The sequence below is a fragment of the Myodes glareolus genome, chromosome 11, assembly GCF_982192425.1.
Source record: "Myodes glareolus chromosome 11, mMyoGla1.1, whole genome shotgun sequence".
NCBI classification, from domain to species: domain Eukaryota; kingdom Metazoa; phylum Chordata; class Mammalia; order Rodentia; family Cricetidae; genus Myodes; species Myodes glareolus.
This window is the reverse complement of record NC_142036.1, coordinates 45,748,687-45,769,957: the sequence shown is the minus strand read 5'-3', so window position 1 is coordinate 45,769,957 and position 21,271 is coordinate 45,748,687. Positions and strand designations below refer to the sequence as shown.

Here is a 21,271-nt window from a genome sequence, read left to right as displayed (position 1 = left end):
ATCTCCACATGTACACCATGGCACACTCAAGTATGTGCAGGCAAGCGTGTATGTGCACATGTCACAGGTACACACGCATTGTGGAATATTGCTTTAACCAGGCAAAATTGTTACATTGTTACATTTGTTTATGTTGTGGATTATTACTTTAACCATGTAAAGGCGTGTTATGTTTGTTTATGCGGCATTTGTTTAATTATGTAAAGATGTGTTGTTGTTTCACCTTGTCTGCCTAAGGCATCTGACTGGTCTAATAAAAAGCTGAATGGCCAGTAGGCAGGTAGAGGAGGGATAGGTGGGACTAGTGGGCAGAGAGAATAAATAGGAGGAGAAGAGGAGAGAAGAGAGAATGAGGGAGAAAGAGGAGACCAGACAGACAGACAGACACAGAGGAAGCAGTGAAAGTAGGACATACAGAAAGAAAAAAAGGTAAAAAGTTCTGAGGCAAAGCATGGATGAAGAGAAATGAGTTAAAATAAGTTATAAGAGCTAGTGGGAGAAGCATAAGGCCGAACATTCATAACTAATTAGCTTCTGTGTCATGATTTGGGAGATGGTTGTGGGCCAAAAGAAAGCCTGCTCTACACACACACACACACACACACACACACACACGGGGGAGGGGGAGAGAGAGCAAGAGCACACAAGAGGCTAATCGACCCTGTTCTCATGACGTTTGCACTCCAGTGGTGGAAACTCATAAAAGCCATTGCTTCGGGACAAACAGGAGGTAGAAGACTGGTGAGACTGGAAGAGCCTTTCAAAGAGCCAGGTTCCCCCTTCTGCAGTGCTCTCCTTTTCCTTAGAGACAATTTGTAACTGGAGTTTTCTCTCCCACCCACCAGTTCCCAAATAACCACTCTAAGGCATAATATTAATCATAAACTGCTTAGCCTATTAGCTTAGGCTTATTATTAGTTAGCTCTTACATCTTAAATTAACCCGTTTCTATCATTCTATAGTTTGCCACGAGGCCCGTGGCTTGTTACCTCACATCTTGCTTCCCCTGCGGCTGCTGGCATCTCCCCAGTCTGCCTTCTTTCTCCCTTTATCTTTGCTTGCATTTCCCACCTGGCTCTATCCTACCTGGCTACTGGCCAAATCGGCTCCCCCCCCCCCAGCTTCTTTATTAAACAATGATAATAAGACATATTCACAGCATGCAAAAGGGCATCCCACATCAACAATTGGTATGCTGAGCATGACTAGCCAGCAGTGGGTAGCAAGTGTTTCAGTGGGTGGCTGCTGACTTTTGCAGGCATGGGTCTCCTCACTTTTGGGGGGGGGATGATATAGCCTTCCCAAGGGATAGGATTCCGAGATCAGTGTCAGCACTGTGTGTTATGTGCTTACATCTGGTCTGTTTGTGCTACCAGCCCTCCTCCCTGCTCAGAGCAGACAGGTACAGGAGAAGGGAAAGTTTAAAACAGGGTTTCTCCCTAAGAGTTCATTAGAACTCCTCTGGGCTTCTAATGTTATGGCAGTGGGGAGGCGGCTTCTGAGCGGGCCTGGATCTCAAAGGCGATGGTCACAGGGAGACTGGGGTCCTGCTCTATGCTTCTCCCTTGCGTTGTTTCCAGTGAGCAGAAGCTTTGGGAGAAGCAGTTATTCAGCTGGGGGCAGGGCACTCTGTCCTCACTGTCATGTCAGGTGTGGCTGTGAAGCTGTTCTGGGGTCTGTTTTTTGGCAGCGGTAGTAAGCCCCTTTTGTATGTGTTTTGGACCCGCTTTAGGGGGTGGCTTTTCAGGCCCCACTTCCCCGAGGCATCCACAGCATGCCCATAGGGATGGACCTCTGGAGTCCTGAGGTGAACCTATCTATCTCATGTGTCATTTCATCACATCTCTCCCAACAATGCCCAAGCACTCAGTGCCCTCACCGTACAGTTGAGAAAACTGAGGCCGACAATTGACCCAAGCCACCTCCTAATAGGTAACAGTCAACTCTGAATTTACCTGGCCTGCTCCAGTGACAAGGGCCTATGCTGATCTGAACCCCCTCTGTGCCCACTCTTCCCGGTCCCCACCCAGATAATCAGAGGAGAACCAGAATCTGTGAACCCAGAGCTGGTGACATTTTGCTTAGCTCCCTCTGAGTAGTGGTACCTGTACTTTGGTACCTTTAGAAGAGGCACACTGCGTCTGAGAGGAATACCAAATGGAAGATGCTTACGGTACTAGAACCTGGGAAGGGATCTGCAGGAGTGGCAGAGGAGCCCCTCTCTCCATACTTCTCCTTCGACCCAGGAGGAAACAGGCTGGGGTGGGTGAGGTCCCTGCACAGACAGCCCTGCACTGGTCTCTGGATGTGGCCCCTGCAGGCCTCCCGAGGGCTGGCTCCGTGTGATGATGAGCTCAGCTCAGGGTGCCCCATTCCAGCTCCTCTTCCTAGGTTTTTCATTTGCTTTGTTTTTGAGAGAGTTTCTCTATGTAGCTTTGAGTATCCTGAAACACACTCTGTCGACCAGGCTGGCCTTGAACTCACAGAGATCCACCTGCCTGTGCCTTCTGAGTGCTGGGGTTAAAGGCGTGGGCCACCCCCGCTGGCACTCCTCCTCCTCACTGAGTGTCCTGGTGCCATCAAAACCTCACTAACCTGGTGTCAGTTTGACCTGGCCCAGCTCCAGCTCATAGGGGTGAGTTTGGAGCCTGCCACCGGGAGCTGCACTCTTTGCCCAAACTCTGAAAATTAAAAGCGACAGAGATGCAGATGAATCCTGGCCCCACGCAGTATGATTAAACACTCCCTGCAAGAATCTTGGGAGAGCAAGGCTGGCCCGCTGCCTCAGGGTCCGTAGCATCTTCATCACCTTGCCTGTCTTATTTGGCCAGCCACACTGGTCAAGCCTGACTCCCTGCTTCTCTCACTGGGAGATTCTCTGTCACACCATCTTTACTTAGGGTCACACTGCTGACTGGGCCATTTGGAGACCTCCCCTCCGAGACAAGGTCCCATAGCTTCAAATGCACTGTGTAGCTAAGGCTAATCTCAGACTCATGAGTCTCCCGCATCTGGGTTACAGGCAGGTTCCGTGCCTGGCCCTGTTTTTGGACATTTCTCTAAGGCAAAGTATCACTATTCTATAACGATCCTGGGTTTTCCTAAATAAAACACTGGGATTGTCTTCCCTTCAGTAGAAATATCTCAAGCTTCTATTAGGGTTCAGTGCCAAGTGTTGGAAATACAGAGAAATACCATCTCATTTCACTGTGTGTCTCCGGGTGATGCTGATGTGGGAGGCAGGACATGCTGTGATCTCACTGTTTGCCTCATTCCCCAGATGACTTCATTTGCAAGCCTGACGACCATCTTGGGTTTTCCAAAGAACCAACATATCCAACACCATCCGAAAAGCACCACCCCGTCTACTCTGCTCTTGGCATTCAAGACCTTCCAGAATCCAGACTTGTCAGCACGGCCAGTCTCAACTCACACCAGGTCTTTGCCGGTATCCAGAACTCTCTCCTTTCCACAGAAGTACTATCTCCAGGACCGTGGTTGCCCCTGCTCTCTCCTCACTCTTCTCTGCCGTTTTAGGATTTTCCTCCCATCCCCCAGATTCACCACCGTCTCTGAGAAGCCTTCCTAAAGACCACTTTGCAACACTATACTTCCTGGAATCGTTTCTATAGTTCGTTACTGAAGACAGCTTTGCAATAAATTGTTTCTTCTTCAGCAGTACCTCCTTTGGTATCTCACCGCTATTCATTGAGTGTCTTCCTGTGCCTGACAGGCCCTAGCCCGTCCTGTCTTCTGCCTGGAGCCTGAATTATTCACACCTGCTTCTCACCTCTTATCAACCCCAGGGTCTCTGCAGAATCAGAATCTCGAGGACGTCTATCACCACTTTATTTTGCACTTTGTCGGCAAAGTGTCAGAAGGCTTGTAGACAGGGCTCTGCTCTTTGGCTTGGCCTCTATAGCCTTCTTTCATTCTAATGGTCTGGTGATGATGCCTCAGGATTGTTCAGGGAACAGTGAAGCCGGCCGGGGTGGAAGGGAGCTACGAGAAAGTTAGGAGCCCCAAGCTAGTGAAAGAAGTCCAGTGATTGCATCCCTTTACTTGCTTTGGTTGTGTGGGAACGCAGCCTCCCCTGGCTTTCTGCGAGTGTCAAGCGCATCAGCTTCCACGCCCCCTCCCCACCCCGCCACCCACCGGACCACCGAGGCGACTGGGAATGCTAGGTTGCTGAGGATTCCGGCGCAGAGTCAAGATTGCCTCCCCGCCAGACTTGCCCCCTTCGAAGGATTCGTTGAACACACCTTGAACCACACACCAGAGCGCAGTTCACAGCGCCGCCCGGAACTGCCGCTACGCCACTCGAGCCAAGGCCAGGGGTCGCGCATCATCGTCGGCGACTCAGGGCTGCTCGGCGGTGGGGTGGGTGTGGGTGGAGAGACAGACCAGGACCGCGCGGGGGCAGTGGACCGTAGAGGGGTAGCGGAGCGTTGGGAGCCGAGACCGACTCTGGCCCGTCGCCATTCCGCCCGGGCGTCTGTCTGGCCGAGGCCCCGGGTGCGGGAGGAAAGCTCACGCTACTTCCCAGCGGGCGCGCTCTTCAGCCGGTGCGCAGTGGCCCGGGCCGCCCGCGGCGTTTGGAGCGCCGAGCCCGCTAGGCGCGCGAATGAATGGGCGCCCGGGGCCGCGCGCGCTCGGGGCTGAAGGGCATTAGGACCGTGAGGATCGCTCCGCGCTCCTGTCTCTTCCTATCACCCCCCCCCCCACCCCACCACAACCTCTCTCCTTTTTCTGCTCTGCAGGACTGAGCAGCCCGGAGCGAGCGATAACAGTTGGGGCAGTGAGCGCCTCCGCCCCGGCCCTGAGAGCACGCCGGCCCCGGGCCCCACGCGGGCGCCCGTCCGCCCACCATGAGGAAGATCCGAGCCAATGCCATCGCCATCCTGACCGTAGCTTGGATCCTGGGCACTTTCTACTACTTATGGCAGGACAACCGAGCCCATGCAGCATCCTCCGGCGGCCGCGGCGCGCAGAGGGCCGGCGGGAGGTCGGAGCAGCTCCGCGAGGACCGCACCATCCCGCTCATTGTGAGTACGCTCTGCGCACCCGGTGAGCGGCGGCTCGCATTCTGCCCCCGCGCTGTTAGCCCAGGGCGCGGGGCCCGCCCGGGGGCTGCCTGCCCAGAGAGCCGTTCAGGCTTTGTATATGTTCGAGAATTCCTGCCCGTTGTTATGGCAACCTGTGCCGGCCCGGAGGGGCCAGGGTGCTTGGATGCAGGGAGGGTGACAGCGTGTGGGGGCAGGGAGAAAGTGCTGCAAGTTTGGTGGGCCCGGCGTGCGCGCGCGATTGGGAACGTGGCGGCTCTCGCGGCCCCGCGCTGCCGGGGCTGAGGACTGGGGGTCTGTGGGCTCCTTGCCATCCCCAGAGGGCGGCTGGCCCTGGAGTGCAGCGAGCGGGTGGTGAGAACAGAGCGCAGCAAGAGCGCGTAGGTGGCGGTGCGCACCCTGTCTCCAGCCTCTGGGGTAAAGGACGTCGGGTGGCGGCGTGGGTATGGAAGGGTCGCTGAGAGCAGCCCTTGGCTTAATGCCTTCTCATCCCAGATCAACTTGGACCCGTTTCTTCGATATTGATCACTCTCTTCCCCAGAAGTGTTTTCTGGCTCCCCGGGAACCGGGAGAAGGCTTGTCCTGTATGCGCTCCCCCATCACTAGGGTCTGCAGAAGAAGGGGACAGTGTCTGCGCCTGGGCTCGGCAATTCCCTCTCATTAGATCACCCTCCTGACGTCTGAGCTAGCCGTGGAAACAAAAGCGGCGTAGCACTCCAGGAGCCCGAGCAGAACTGGGGCCGAGAGTGGGGGGAGGACATAGCTGCCCAGTAGACCCCCGGTGGGGGCTTGCGGAGCCTGCAGGGGGCGTTTCTGTCTACACTTTGGCCTGGTCGGCTGGTGATGGTTTCATGTTACCAGGCCCAGCACCTGTTGAGGAAAGAGACTGGGATTCGTCGCGAGACCGCTGGGAAGGGAGTGTTTTTCCTATGGGAGCAGGTGACCTCTTGGGACACACTGCTGGACAGGGGCAGCTTGGTGCGACCAGTACCAGAAGGAAGAGCAAAGAACTGTGAGGGAGTAGGAGAGTGGGGGAGGGTGCGATTCTGACCCGGAAAAATCTGAACCTGGAAGAGGAGGAGACCGGGAGCTTCTCCCGAAGGCGCAAGGTCAGGAGTACTGACACCTGTACCCAGTAGAATACAGGTATTTTCAGCGAAGTCCAAGAATATGAGGATGGTTCTGCAGATACCCTTCCACAGTCCCATCCTGCCCCCAGATTCTCTCACATCACCGTACTGAAAAAGAAGTAAACTAGGTGGTGGTGGTGCCTGCCTTTAATCCCAGCACTTGGGAGTTCGAGGCCAGCCTGGTCTACAGAGTGAGTTTCAGGACAGTCAGGGCTACACAGAGAAACCCTGTCTTGAAAAACCAAACAAAACAAGACAAATAAAGAAGTAAAAACTTACAGATAGGATTGCTTTCTGGGCCTAGTGGGAGAAGACCTTAGGCCCTAAGGTTTATGTTTAAGGTTTATGTTTGGAATCTAGATTCCAAATTGTGGTGCATTTCAGCAAATAATGCTTAGGTGATTCACTTGTCCCGTACCTAGGACATGGCTTCCAAAACACTTGCCAGTGTTTGGGCAGAGTGAAGGAAAAGCCTATACATGCTAGTGCCCTGAGATTTATGTGGACTGACTGCTTGGAACAGGAACAACAAAAACACTGGTGACTCTAAACGCCAGTGAGTTCCCACACTGAGTCTCAGATGCCCTATTCTTAGTTCTGGATGACTTCAGCCCTGGTCTTAGGGAACACAGCCTAAGGCCAGCAGCAAAGGAGTGAGGCAGCTGGTCAGATTCCCTGCCCCTTTCTCTGATGACCTGTCAGGAGGTAGCTGTCATCTGGAAGAGGAGGAGGGGAAGGGTTAGGAGACAGGGGAAGAGAGCATTGATCTCAGAAAACCTTCTATACCCTCTGATGCAGAAGTCTGGACCCTGGCTTTGGCTGGGACACCTGTCTCCTGTGCTTCTCGGATGAGATGCCCAGATTGGGATGTGTGTATATTGGAGGCATTGTTGGTGGGATCCAGCACATATTTTAGAAGTTGCGGAGGTGAGGGCTTGACCTGCCTCTCATTCCTACAGGCGACTTGTTGCTGGTAAGGGGCATAGACCGAAGCTCAGTGTAAAGTGTGTATGTGTGTGTGTGTGTGTGTGGAAGGGGAGATTGGGGAGATACCTAGGGACTGGGAAGTGAAGGTACAGGACAGAAAGGGAAGAATGGAAATCCAGAGAGCTGGGTGGCAGAGCCTTCTCTTGCTACTTGGGAGCACAGCCAGAGCTCTCTCGCTATTCTTAGGCTTTAGCCTGGGATGCCTCTTCTGCCAGCCTCGGGCCTGATGCATTGTATTCCTGTAACTCGCTTCCACCTGATTCTCAGCCGAATGTAAGCCGTGCATGCAGGGACCGTGCTGGACACCTTTTGCATTCCCACATTGACACAGCAAGACTTAATAAGTACCTCTTTGATAGAGAAGTGCAACAAGATTTTTGCTCACTAGGAGCAGTGAACAAACAGCTCCAGCTTCAGTCCCTTGACTACGTATCCACAGCTCCAGCCTGACCCAGGTAGGAAGGCAAGGTGATGCAGGCTCAAGCAGCTTCAGGAGGCGGACTTTTTGTTTAACTTAAAAGGGGGCAGGTGCTGCTAAAGATTCGATGGCTTTCTAAAAGTTTGGATAAACTATTCACTGTCAGTCATTTCCAAACAGCTCTTTGTTGAGTTGGACCATAATTTCAGATTCTTAGAGAATGAGGTGGCCTGCCCTGTTGTCAGAGGCTGAGCAAATTCAGACAGACATCACCACTCCCCTGGGAACCAGAGAGCTAAAGCCAGAAAAGGAGGGTCTGTGTGAAAGTCTGATCCTGGAGGCAGCTCTGCCTTCACCCTGTTGCCTGGCCTGTTCAAAGCCCGCCAAGTTACTTCTGGACCTTGGAGAGCTTGTTTGGCGTTGTGGGCTGTTGGCATGGCAACCCTATGGCCAAATTTCTCAGAGAGGCCCTGAGTCTCCGTATTCTGTCTTGCTCTCAGCCCATGTGTCACCAATTCAGATGTGAAGATTTGGTTGTGGAAGTTAGGATTCAAGGGAGAGGCTGACTCCACCCTTCTGGCAACTTTACCACGTGACAAGGTTTGTCACTTTTCCTTGCCTGTGCTGGGCAAGGGGATATATTTGGAAGCATCCCTTTGAGTCTATACTGATCTACACTGGTAGAGGATGCCAGCTGATACAGGAGGCCAAGCAGCCAGGGTTGGAGACTGTGGTTGTTTGGTTCTGGATTCAGGTTTTCCACATACCAGTTCTCTAACAGGCATGAATGAGAGGCCAAGGTCTTACAGGGAATTTCATTTTACATTGTTTAAAAACAAAACTATTTAACACATGAAAAGTTTAGGCACGAAGTTTTCTGAACCGGAACTTCTTTTCTTTTCTTCCTTTCTTTCGTTTTCCTTGTTGTTCATTTGTTTTTTTTTTGTTTGTTTTGTTTTTTTTTTGCGACACCATAGCCCAGGCTGGCCTTGAACTCAAAATCTTCCTGCCTCAGTCCCCTGAATATTAAGACCACAGCTAAGTATCTCTACAGGTTGACCTCAACAGAAGTTTCCTATCCTGAAGTTGAGACAGTGCTGAGTAGTTATGGACAAAATACCATCTCTGGACCTTTGCTAGTCTTTGTTCAATCTGGATTAAATAATTGGCCGGGTTTGTTAGTGCCTTAATAAACAGAGAGTGGATTTCTAGAAGGAGGAAAGTCTCTTTGGAGGTTCTCCAGGGTGCTGTGAGACAGTACAGTCAGTCATGAGCGGTCGGGAGGTTCTGTTGTAACCTTTTCTTTAGGCCTTTCAGGAAACTCCATCACTAGTAGAAGGGGACACTGGTGGTGACTTTTCTGGTGCTGTTATCTGAGAACTAAGGTTCAGTAATGGATTTGGATTCTATTTATAATGTGTACATTTTGGAACTGTGGGAATATGATTTGCCCAAATGATGGAAAATGATTTTGCATTCAATTTGTCTAGGCGCTATACATGAGAAAGAGGTTAGCGGGAGAAAAATCGCTAATACCCACAATTCCCTTTGCCAGCATGTTCAGATGTAAAGTGTTCATGGGTTCTATTCCTGGGATGTGGGGGTAGCTCAGAGGCAGCCAAGGCTGGACAGAGGCCTCACAGGGATGCCAGAGGCCTAAGGGCGCAGGACACATCTTAGGATGCTGCTCACTCCCCCCCACCATCAATCCCATTATTTCTGTGCTGTAACAGTTGCCCCCACCAGCCAGTGATGCTGGGAGGCCTAAGGGACTTGCCTTCCTTCTGTGGTGGTTGTATTTGTCAGCTCAGTAAGCAGAGGAAGCTCTGAGATGGGGGGAAAAATACCATTTAAGGTGGACAATGAGGGAGCACTGGTGGCTGCCCAGGGAACTGTCATGTTTTAATGGAAGAAGTCACCTTAAGGTCAGAGGGGAGCCTGCAGCCAAACAGTTCATTACAGTTAGAAGATTGGAGATTTATGCCCTGCCTGCTTCTACGGGGGAACCCAGAGCAGCAGACAAGTCACAGGAGGACGGACAGACCGAGACCCAAGCCTTCCAGAAATGAACAGGGGCAACAAGCTTTCATGTGAGGTCAATTAATGACCCCGGGGGCACCAAATTTGATTCACTTAGACGTCAGGTTTGCACTGGACAATCTCATACTGTGGCTCTGAGACTGATCCAGGCTTCTCAGTCCAGCCTGTGTTAACTGCCTGCTCTGGGTGACATTGATGATAGCGGCATGCGTTTGATACTTCTGACATTGGACAAGTATTTCCCAAGCTTTAGCTCAGAGCTCCCTCCCACAGCAGCCTCGTGAACTAGGTACCAGCATCATGTACACTCAGCACAGGGGTAAACCGAGGCTTCCCCATGGTCTGACGAGTGAGCGCGCTAGATCCGCTGTGCTGGCTTTTCCCTGGCAAGGTCCTGGTTGGCTTCCCCACCTTCCAGATCTTCAGGTGTACATCTGTGCACTTGGCTTCACAAGTCAGAATACCGGAGGGAAATTGTGTCTGTACTGAGCATGTGCAGGCTTCCCCCTTGTCATCATCTGTACAGGGTACGCTAGAAGGACTGCTCACATTTACACTGTCGTCTCTGCTTAAGAATCCAGACATGGAACGTGACCTACCAGCTAGGAGCATCTTTCAGAGGAACCAGGTTTGATTGCTTGACCAATTCTGCCCACCGTGGGCACTGCACTCAGATTGCACAAACCCACACTCAGAAGCATACAGATACATATAATTAAAAATAAAATATTAAAAAAAGAAGCTAGACATACTATCAAGTATTCAGAAGGTTATGCAGATACGGCTGTTTGATCTTATTTTTGAGACAGGTTCTTATTTTGTAGCCTCAGTTGTCCTGGAACTCACAGAAATCCTCCTGTCTCAGCCTCACTGGGGGCTGGGGTTGCAGGCACAGTGTATTTTGCTACTTTATATAAGAGATTTGAGCATCACTGGATTTTGGCTCTTTGATAGGCTGGCAGGAAGACAGACCCAGGATGGAAACAGAGACTGGCTATTGAAAAGGCAGGTGTGTGGGTTGGTGTGTGTGCATGTGTGCACACGCCCACAAACATGCGGGTTGTGAATGGGTGCCCACAGTGGCCACTGTGAAATTCGGTTCTGCTGCTGAGTTGATTGTCTTCTTGCCACCTGGAGGTGGGTCTAGAACCAACTTCCTTTGGAGTGCGGGGTCCAGAAGGGGCCAGTGGGTACGGTTGCAGAGAGAGAGAGAGAGATTTCTTTGCAACAGAAGGTAAGGCTTTCCTGCAGAATCAGCCTACATAGTTCAAGGCCCACCAGGGTGTCTCTCCACAGGCCCAAGTCAGCAGATAAATGCTTCCAATAGCAGCAGGTAGGGGAGGAAAAAAAGACTCACTGTCACAAAATAGGGCCCAATTATTGCACAGCAGGAGGCCGGGCACCCTGAGAAGCAGGACTGACCTCGCTTGCTGGGCCTGGGAGGAGGAGGGTGAATAAAGGAGCCTCCAGCTGCTGTGTGCTCCTCCCCTCCATTTCTTCTTAGCAGCCCAGCAGGGAGGGAGGGGGGAGAAGCCAGCAGGGTCCTCTGCTCAGCTGAATAGCCAGGGGGTGGGGCTTCAGCAAATGTCCTGCTCCAGATGCTCCTTGGGTCCTTTGGTGTTTTTTTGCTTGGCAGTTTTGTGCATCCCACATCTGCTTCCTGACTCAGCTTAAGTACCACAGGCAAATTACCTGTCCTTTCAACCAGGGTTTTGCTTGGCCTTTACTTTCTAGGACAATGTGGCCTGGCACATACCTCCAAGCCCACCCCAGCCCTCACAATCCCCCCATCTCCCCTACCCCCCGCCCACAACTGCTGGTTTATGGAAGAGGCAGCAGCTCAGGACTGCCTGTGCCCTCATCTTCCAGGTTTCAGCCACACCCATGGGTAGTGTGGCCTGAGATTCAGGACCACCCAGAGGACCTTGCTGAACATCTAAACCAGGAATGATTGGGAGATTAGGGTTACTTTGGGCAAGGGGACAAACAGAAGAACCCTTGTTTGTTGTGTTTTGTTTTGCTTTGTTTTTCTATATTACGCATAAAGCTCCTTTGAACAACATGTAGCTGGCTTGGAAGTAAGTCAGTTCCAGGGAAAGCCTCCTCCTCCTGTTTCATGGAGTGCGGCAGGGCTCCCTGACAGTCAAAAACAACATTGTCACCACGGCTCACAGGGGGGTGACAAACTCTTAGTGTGCCCAGAGTGTGAGACTGGCTCTCCTGGATTCTCCCTGGTTCCTTGATGGCCCAACAGGGGAACAGGCCCAGGAGAAACTGAGGCTGGTGCTTGAGAAGGTGGCGCATGGGGTGGCATGTAGAGAGGCTATGAATGGATGCCCAGGGAACCGTTTGTGAAGCTCAGCCCTGCCGAGGGGCTTGTGTCCTCAGGCGAGTCACCTCCACTCTATCTCAGCCGTCCCTTCCAGCTCAGACTGCAAAGCCTTTCTGGGCTCAAGGCCCCCTCTTACTGAAGGAGAAAATAAGGCCAGAGGGCCAGGCATACCAAAGCCAGTCTCCTGAAGTGCTGGGAACTTTGACATCTCCATAAGGAATATAAGGAATATAAGGAGTACTCGTCCACTGACTGGTGGAGCCATGTGACCGATCCTGCTGAAGGTGTCTGAGTGCATCTGGGATGTGCAAGGGTGTGTTTGGAGAAGTGTCCCCAGGTAGACTTAGACCCTTCAACAGTTCACAACCAGAGGGAAGCTACCAGGACCTGTACCCAGATCATCACTGGAAGAAGACGGAAGTGTGATTGCCCTCAGGCCACAGCCTGGGGGAAAAACATGGGTTAGAAAAATCAGTATAAGTAGTTCGGCAGTATAAGTAGTGGCACCTCTTGGCCACCTTTAGCTTTTCCTTGCTTACAGATACAGGATCAGCAGAGGGATGATAATGGGATCCCTGGGAGCTGCAGACATACTGAAAACAGAAGGCAGCAGACAACCAACCAGAAATAGGAGTGACCGCTGCCACTGGTAAAATGCCGAATGCATCCCTTAGTCACTGTCTTGACAGTTGTTTACTGTGCAGTCCTCTGTGCCAGGACTCTTATGAGCATTAAAAAAGCAGGAATAAACCTGCTCTCCAGGAGCGTGGGTCCTTGCTGACAGTAAGCACATGGACATAGGTAGCCGCAGATATGTGACAGTGAAATAAAGCCGTGTAGAAGGGCAGAAAAGTGGTGAACGGGGCCAGGAAGGGTGTCTCTGGTAAGCTGGGATTTGAGCAGAGGTTTGAATCAAAAGAGACGGAGCCATGCAGACATCTAGGGAGAGAGTGTGTGTTCCAAACGGCTGACTGCAAGCCCCATCCCTGGAGGTTGTAATGCTTGGTGTCCTTGGCTAGGGCAGCCTGAGCCAGGAGGAAACAGCCAGAGGTGGAGACCAGATCATTAGGCTTCAAGGGCCGTGGTGGTAAAGACAGGCTCAGAGATACATCCCCGAATCGCCAAGAAGCGATCCATTATATTCGGTGTGCCAGCTTGGCAAGTCAGGGAACTGTGTCATTCATTTCAGAATCATTTTCCAGCAAGATGATCAAATCTATTTGTAAGTGTTATTTCTTAATGTTCTATGGCTTGGAACACTTTGTCCTTAGAGTGTGGGATTAGTGAAGTACTCACGTACAGTGTGTGGGTGTGCGGCATATGTTCCAAGCGTGTTATACATGTGTTTGTGTGTGATGTGACCTGTGTCCTGTGGTATCATGTGTTATGTCTTGTGTGTGTGTGTGTGTGTGTGTGTGTGATATGTGTGGTGTGGGACTCATGAGGGGGAAGGGAGGGCACAGGAGAAAGGGGCCCTTGTTGAAGTCCTGGAGTGGGGCGGGATGGGAGGCCCGCCTCTAGAGAGGGCTTTGTGTGGGCTGCAGAGGGCCTCAGTGGGGTATCAGATGAAGCCCTCCTTTGTTTCCTTGGTGGTATTCTCCTCAGGTACAGCTGAGATGCTAGAATCCGTTTTCTGGCAGTGCAGGCAGGACCTTGGGATTCTTTTGCCTGAGCCTCTGAGGGCTGAAGCTGTCCCCAGATGAAGAGGTGGCACTTGTTCAGGAGCAACCAAAGCCAGCAGGACAGGGAACCCCACTCAGCTGTTTTCAGTGAGCTGCAAGTGGCTTCCCGGGTGCTCACATGGTGGATGATGAGCTTCGTGCATTCCTGACTGACTGCAAGGCTTTATTTTGAGGTTGAGGTCTTACAGGTCAGTTGCAGACCAGTGACAGGCAACCGTGACATTCCAGACACTGCTTCCAGAGTTCAGTTTTATGTCTACCTTGTCACAGCTGTTCTGGATCCCTGCTTCTGGATGCAGGTAGAGAGAGCTGCTGATATCTCAGGGCGATTCACTGCAAGACGTTCTGAAGCTCTGGCCTTCAGGTGCCCTTGCTGGAGGGGACCTGTGTTACTCCCCAACATTGCTGAGTCAGTCAGCTCTGGGTATGGGAATGGGGAGCTGGTGTTTGTGAGTTGAGTTGACAGGTTTTTTTTTCTTTTTTTGTTACTTTGTGTGGAGTCATCATTTTTCCTTTCCTGTGGAACTGCTTTCTGAGATTGGGTTATGGAGGCGGGGCTTTGGGGCAGTATCCCAGGGGCTGAGGTAGAGCTCACTCTAAGGCCCATGGAGAAAGAACATGCAATCAATTAGTGATGTCTGTTGTGGTTTTGGCTGCCTGGAGGAGCCATGAGTGGTTAGGACAAAGCAGAGCCTCTAAATCATTCGCCAACCCAAGACAGTAGATAAGGAAGCAACCAAAAGACAGGGCAAAGGCAGTCCTGGGAAGTACTGTGGAACAGCGAGCGGTAAGGGATTTCCGGGGAGAATACAGATGGCATCTTGGTACCACATTGTGAGAATGTGAAAATTGCCAGGGCTTTCCCCAAGAACAGTAGAAATCTCGAGATGATAGCTCATTCCTGGGTGTACCTCAAGATTGCAAATCTTCCCTTTTTTTTTTTTTTGTTTAACAGAATACAGGATCTCTTAAAAACCCCAGAGAAGTAGAGTCCCTGTACCACACCTGGACAGGCAATGTGGGCTGGAGTTCAGAGTGAGGTTGGGGATGGGCCTGTTTGAGGAGTCAGTATAGAGCTGGAAGGATCTGGAAGTCAACACTGGGCAAGTAGGTGGGCCAAGCAATGGCCTAGACAGAGGTAGGACAATAGAATGCAGGGCAGTAGGCCTGGACAAGAATCCTGGGGGAGCCAACCCCAAGGTCCTGAGAATGTTTACAAGATCAGGAGCAAGGCTGACACCTCTGTGTAGGTACAGAGCTGCCTTTCCCAGACCCACCCACCCACGTTTGCAGTCATTGATGTCATCACCGGGCTCCTCTCTCTTAGAATGTGGCTACACAACTGAGAAACTGAATCTTTTTTTTTTTATTTGATTTTTATTGATTTAAACTTTAAAACAGACACTGATTTCAGTTGTTGGAAAACTTTTGGGAATGTTTAAAAGAGTATCTATATGTGGGATCTGTATTTTTAACTGTAATTTTTTTTTTATAAATTCTCAAGACAGGCTATTTCTAGTGAAATCTTGGTATCCAAATTGAAACATACTATAAAAATATATATTGGATTTCAAAGACAGCATCAAGAAAAGAGATTCAAATAACTTCACTATTTTTTTTTTTTCTGTATTGAAATGATACTATTTGGAGCTTTGAGGCATCTCAGTGCCAAATTCTTGGGACTGCGCCCAAGGCCTTATGCATGCCAAGCACATGCTGTATCATGAGCTGAGTCCCCAGCCTCCAGTCTACGATTGAAATTAACTTTACCTGTCCCCCCCCGCCGCCGCACCCCTTTTTAAAAATTTACTAGAGAAGTTTGAATTGTATATATTGTATTGTATATGTGTCCTGTTTCCCATTGGAAAGTTCTGGGGCCTGCGTAAGTTCCTGACACTCACTCTTTCGGGTGCTGGGAAGGGAGGAGTGAGGCCCATGTCTTGCTTATCTTGACTGCAGGATGACTCTTTCCCAGTCCAGCTGCTGCTGAACTGTGGGTTCCCAATTCCTCATCATCCATAGGCCCTCGTCCTCATCCCATCGTTGAAATCATTGAAATCAGTATTTCTGTTCTGCCCTTCTAAGTTCTCACTGTGGTGCAAATGGGTTTTGGAGGAGGGCTGGGAGCAATGGAGGCAGGAAGCCTTTGGCTCTCTAGACTTTGTCCTGTTAGAGGCAGTTTGACAGATAGGCCTCAGCTGTAATTCTGGCCCAGACCTTGCAGAAGTGGTGGCTGGAGCATGCCGCTGAGTACTCTGAAGCCCGATCCAAGCGCGATGGGAAAGGGATTGATTGGCTATGTCTGAAAGGAACTTGGAAAGGGGCTGTTGAACATGAGCGTTGCATGAACTAGTCCAGTGTTCTGTGAGGTGGTCTTTGCTGAGTGACTCATCTCTCCTTTACAGACTGGATAGGCTTTAATATCCAATAGATACAACTGGCCAATATATCTATCTTATTTATCATTATTATTGTGTGTGTGTGTGTGTGTGTGTGTGTGTGTGTGTGTGTGTGTGTAGGGGGCTCTATGTGTGGTTGCCGCAGTATACGTGATAGCCAAAGGACAACTTTTGGGAGTTAGTTCTCTCCTCCCACCATGGGTTCTATGACTTGAACTCGGTCATCAGAACACGGCCAGAAGGCCGTGGTGAGCAGGAACCTGTATGGTGTAGGAAGAAAGGGGCGCTCCACCCCCCCCATCCCTTTCTTCCCTCTTATTTCCTTGAAAGCAGGTTGCTGTGGATGTAAGAACATTTGGGGCTTTCTTAGGGCTTTGATGAAGATTCAGCCTAGCAGAGTGGCTCTGAGCACTCCTGTACAAGCTGTTAGTGGTCATAAGTTGTCGTAATGTGTTAACTTGTCTATTCGTTGTCTGTTGTTACCATAAAAATCTCACCCAGACTCAAAGGCTTCAGACGATCATCGTCTGTTAGTGTGTCCCTTGCTTGGCTTGTGTGCTGGAATGTTGGGAGCTGCTGGTTTGAGAACAGATGAAGAAGGACACGGACAGAGCACTTTTGACTGCCAGTTTGCACCTGCTACACCCCTTTCAACCCTCACAGCAGGTCTGGGAGCTGTGGGTCACTGTCCCCATGTCTCAGATAAGGAGCCTGAGTCAGAGATGGCAGGTTATCTGCCAGCTGAGTCCAGATTCGGCCAGACTCCCCTGTTTCAAATCTGTGGAGACACCCATGTGGCATGATGGGTGCCCTGTGATGTCGCAACTCACAGGGCAGAGCGAACCCTGTCTGTCGAAGTCAGGGTAGGTACGGGAAGTGATTTATGGCACAAATGAAGGGTGAAGAAGAGGTGATCTTAGCAAGTGCCCAGGCTAGGGGGGCAGTAGAAGGACTGGGTAGGCCGGCAGGACTTATGGACTGTAAGGTCGTGGGGTGGCAAGAGCCCCTGCTGCTGGTTCAGGCTGTCCAAACATCTGACAGTGGCAGAGAAAGTCTGTGTGTTCCTTGAAGCCCAGAGAGAACCACACAAAGGGAACAGAGAGTCCCACACAAAGGGAACAGGCCTCTTCCTGGGATAGGATACTGGGCAGAGAGAGGGAAAACAACTCAGCGCAGGAGTGCAGTGAGCTTTACATGGTGTTTTGTGGTGGGACGTGACAGCAGTCCCAGCTTGTGAGGTAGAAGCAGGAGGATCAGAAGTTCAAGATCATCCTTAGCTCAGTAGTGAGTTCAAGGTCAGCCTGGGCTCTGGGAGACACTGTCTCAATCAATCAATCAATCAATCAATACATCTACCCACATGACGTTAACTTTTCTTATCTCTTTATTTTTTGATTGCCTGGCCTTCCCCCTCAGGAACTGGTCACTGAAGAATGACTTGCTAAATAATTAAATAACTTTCCCAGGATCCTATAGTTGGTATGGGCAGATCAAGACTTGCACCCAGAAACCAATCTCAGGACCAAAGTCCCTTTGCCTCCAACTGTACAAGCTATATGAGAGGGCCAGGTTTCCCCCAGGACCTTGTGAAGGTTCCCTGTTCTCTCCTCCCTTGGTCAGAGATCGAGAATGTAGCAGAACCTCCTCCCATTCATTGCAAGCTTGTCAGTAATAGTTGTGACTACTGAAAGGGGCAGTCAGGGCTTTTTACTTTCCTGTAATCCCCCCAACACACACCATCATACACCATTTCTCACATACACTGTCATATACCATCATACACATACATACCATCATATACCATCATACACATACACACTATCATACACCATCTCTCTCTCACACACACATCATCATACACCATCATACACCATCACACACACATACACACCATCATACACCATTTCTCACATACACTGTCATATACCATCATATACATACATACCATCATACACCATCATACACATACACACCATCATACACCATCTCTCTCTCTCTCTCACACACACACACACACACTGTCATACACCATCACACACCTACCATCATACACCATCTCTCTCTCTCTCTCTCTCTCTCACACACACACACACCATCATACACTATCACACACACACCGTCATACACCATCATACACATACACACCATCATACACCATTTCTCTCACACACACACACCATCATACACCATCACACACACACCATCATACACTATCACACACACACACACCGTCATACACCATAACACACACAAACACACACCACCATCACACAATACATTATCACCCCCCCACACCATCATACACCATCACACACACACACATACATACATACTTATACTAACAATAGTTTATAAAGAAAAGAGTGTAAGCTGGGTCGTGGTGGTGCACACCTTTAAATCCAGCACTCAGGAGTCTGGAGCAGGAGGGTCTCTGTTAATTCAAGGCCAGCCTGGTCTACATAGTGAGTTCTAGAACAGATAAAACTTCACAGAGAAACTCTGTCTCAAAAAACAAAATAAAACAACCAGTCAAACAAAACAAAACAAAACAAGAAAGGGAAAAAAGAAAGGAAAAGAAAAGAAAAGTTAAGAGTGTGAACAGGCAGGGCTGGCCAGGATCTCACCACAGTTTGCCATTTTCCAACCCAGAGTACCGAGTGCTTGTGCCCAGAGCTCTACAAAATGCCAGGCTTCTGACTAGCCCAGACCTAACTCCTGTCAAAATCCAAGAGTCGAGGAATAATTGAGCCTCTAGGACATAAGTGTCACTCACAGCTCTTGACTTCCCTAAGTCCCCACACCCCACCAGACCTCATAGAAAGGACCTGTGATTGTCCCTGTGCCTTCTTTGTTCTCATGGGACCCCTTTTGTTCAGTCGCATTGGCATTGCTGGCCTTTCTGCTGCAGGAATCGCAGAGGTGAAGTTCCTGTGGACTCCTCGTGGGCAGAGGCTGCAAGCCGGGTGTCTGCCTGGCTGGGTGTGAAGATGGGTGGCTCGCGGGCTTCAGTGCAGGAAAAAGTGTTGCTCCTCCAACTGCTGCATAAGCAAGCTCTGTCATGTGCCTAGGACCCCAGTGGTGCCACTGGAAATCTAGTGCCGCCATGACAGCTGCTCAGGGAGGCTGGGCTCCTCCTCCTCACCTTCGTGAGCCTGGAATTATTATTATAACCCTAAGAATACAGAAGAAATAGGGGAGCAGGAATTTCCAACCTCTCGTTTTGTTGACAGGAATACTGGACCAGAAAGGTTAAGTGACTCGCCCAAGGGCAAATAGCAATCTGCCAGGCAGCAGGCCAACACCGAGCTTGCCTTCCTTGCCGCCATATGTCTTTCTCTTAGGTCACATTGAGCTTGTGTTCCAGTCTGAGGTGAAACTACAGCTTGAAAACGGCGAAGCTGCTTCTGCGTAAGAAATGCTAGCCAGAGACCAGTCCTGTAGGAAGTTCTCCATGTTGTCAGGCCTAGGCTCCTAGTGACATTCGGAGGACTCAGAGAAAGCCTCGTGCTAAATTCTCCCTGAAGTCTTCTGTAGTCTTCCTAGAAACCTGGCTGTAGGAAGTTAAAATGTTTTCTAGGATCAGTGAGCCGCCTGGTCAGGAGTGCACTGACCCTGGAGATTGGCCCACTGCTACCCTACAGAACCCAGCAGATGGAGGGAGCCCCACTCTCTCCACTACACTCTGCTGTTGGAAGGCATTGATGGCTGATCAGAGGTTGTAGTCTATCGTGGCCTGACAGCTTTTCCCAAAAGCTTGGCAACCCAGAGACTCCCCCCCTCCCCAGAGAATTTTCCCGTATACCCACAGCCCTCCTAACCCTGTTCTGCCCCCTTCACCCTTGTGGGTCAGTGCAGCCAATGATCCCCAGGAAGAAACAGGGCCACCTACTGCTTCTTCTAAAAGCCACAGGACATTTGCTTTGTATTAGAATAAACCGGAATCATCTGGAGCAGGCTTGGCCCCCACTACCTCTGATGCAATTGATGGTAGGTGAACTTCAGTGGGGACACTGCCCACCCTCATATCTGTGGCTAGGCTGTGCCCCCATGAGGAACATGGCCTTCCTGCCAGGAACCCCAGCACAGTGTGTTCCCCAGGGCTGTCTGGTAGTGTGGCCCTTCATTCCTTTTGCATGGAGTGAACACCTAGCTGTGCCTGGGGAGCAGGGCCCAGACATTGCTAGTTCACATCTGCAATTCCTCGGAGATAAATAGATTCAAGAACCCTCTGCCCTGACATCCCCATGGACCATAAGGATGTTTGACCAAACAGAACTCCATAGAGGGGTGAACACTTGGTCTCTCTGGCGTCAGTTTTTAAAAGCTCAGCGGGTTTTGGTGTGGGAATGTTGGTACTTAGAGAATGAAGGGCTACAGCTCAGACCAGAGCATGCTATCCTGTGGTTGCCTTTTGCTAGGAAGAAGTGGCCAGAGGCACCTTCTGGCTTCCACAGCGGTGGCCAACCCTTGTTCTTTCTTTCCTGGTACAGTTATCCTTGGGGATACCTGTCAGAAAGCCAGTGCTCCCAGCACTGGGGGTGACTCTGAGGCTCCCCTACCTTTGGGTCCAGTTGCTTACAGTTGTTTTTTATCAACTGACTGAATGTGAACATGTTTTTGTTGATCTCTCAGGGATCTAATGTGTAACAAACAGTTTGAAGCCAGATGTGATGGCACACATCTGTAAGCCCAGCACTCACGAGATGGAGGCAGAATGACCCTGAGTCCAAGGTCATCCCTGGCCACATGAGATCCTGTCTTAAAGCCTGGTAGATGATCGAGGTGGTAAAGGCACCTGCTGCCAAGCCTGACTACCTGAGTTTGGTCCCCAAGATCCATATGGTGAAAGGAGCGAATCCCATTGGGCACCTTCATCTGCTGTTTGGAGACACCTGGAGTTTGCACTTTGACCTGCTCCTCTCCAGGTGAGCTTCTGGGAGGTAGTTATCTTCCCTGAATTCTGTACTCCCAGGAGAGGGACCCGAGACTCCCACCATGCTGGACGGTTCTGCAGCAAATAGGAAGGAGGGGTAGGCAAAGGCTTCTGGATCCATCATGCCTGAATCCCAGCTGCTCTCTACTGGCCCTGCTCTGAGGGGCGGGCTCTAGAACCGTCTGTTGATGGACAGTGCTGAGAGACTAATAAAAAGATTGCAGAAATTGTGAAGTCTCACTGACCCAGGATGCTTGCTGGGTCTATTAAGAGTGTATCCCTTAAAA

At 50.6% G+C, this 21,271-nt stretch overlaps 1 protein-coding gene across 1 annotated transcript in view; it reads left to right on the top strand.

Annotated features, from left to right (window-relative positions):
• The first annotated feature begins 4,716 nt into the window (after positions 1 to 4,716).
• Galnt16 (polypeptide N-acetylgalactosaminyltransferase 16) overlaps positions 4,717 to 21,271 on the top strand; it is an 86,568-nt gene continuing 70,013 nt past the window's right edge. The window contains exon 1 of the mRNA XM_087911696.1: positions 4,717 to 5,045. Within this exon, the coding sequence (XP_087767822.1) occupies positions 4,869 to 5,045 (177 nt within the window). The 5' untranslated portion in view covers positions 4,717 to 4,868. The remainder of the gene's footprint in view (positions 5,046 to 21,271) is intronic.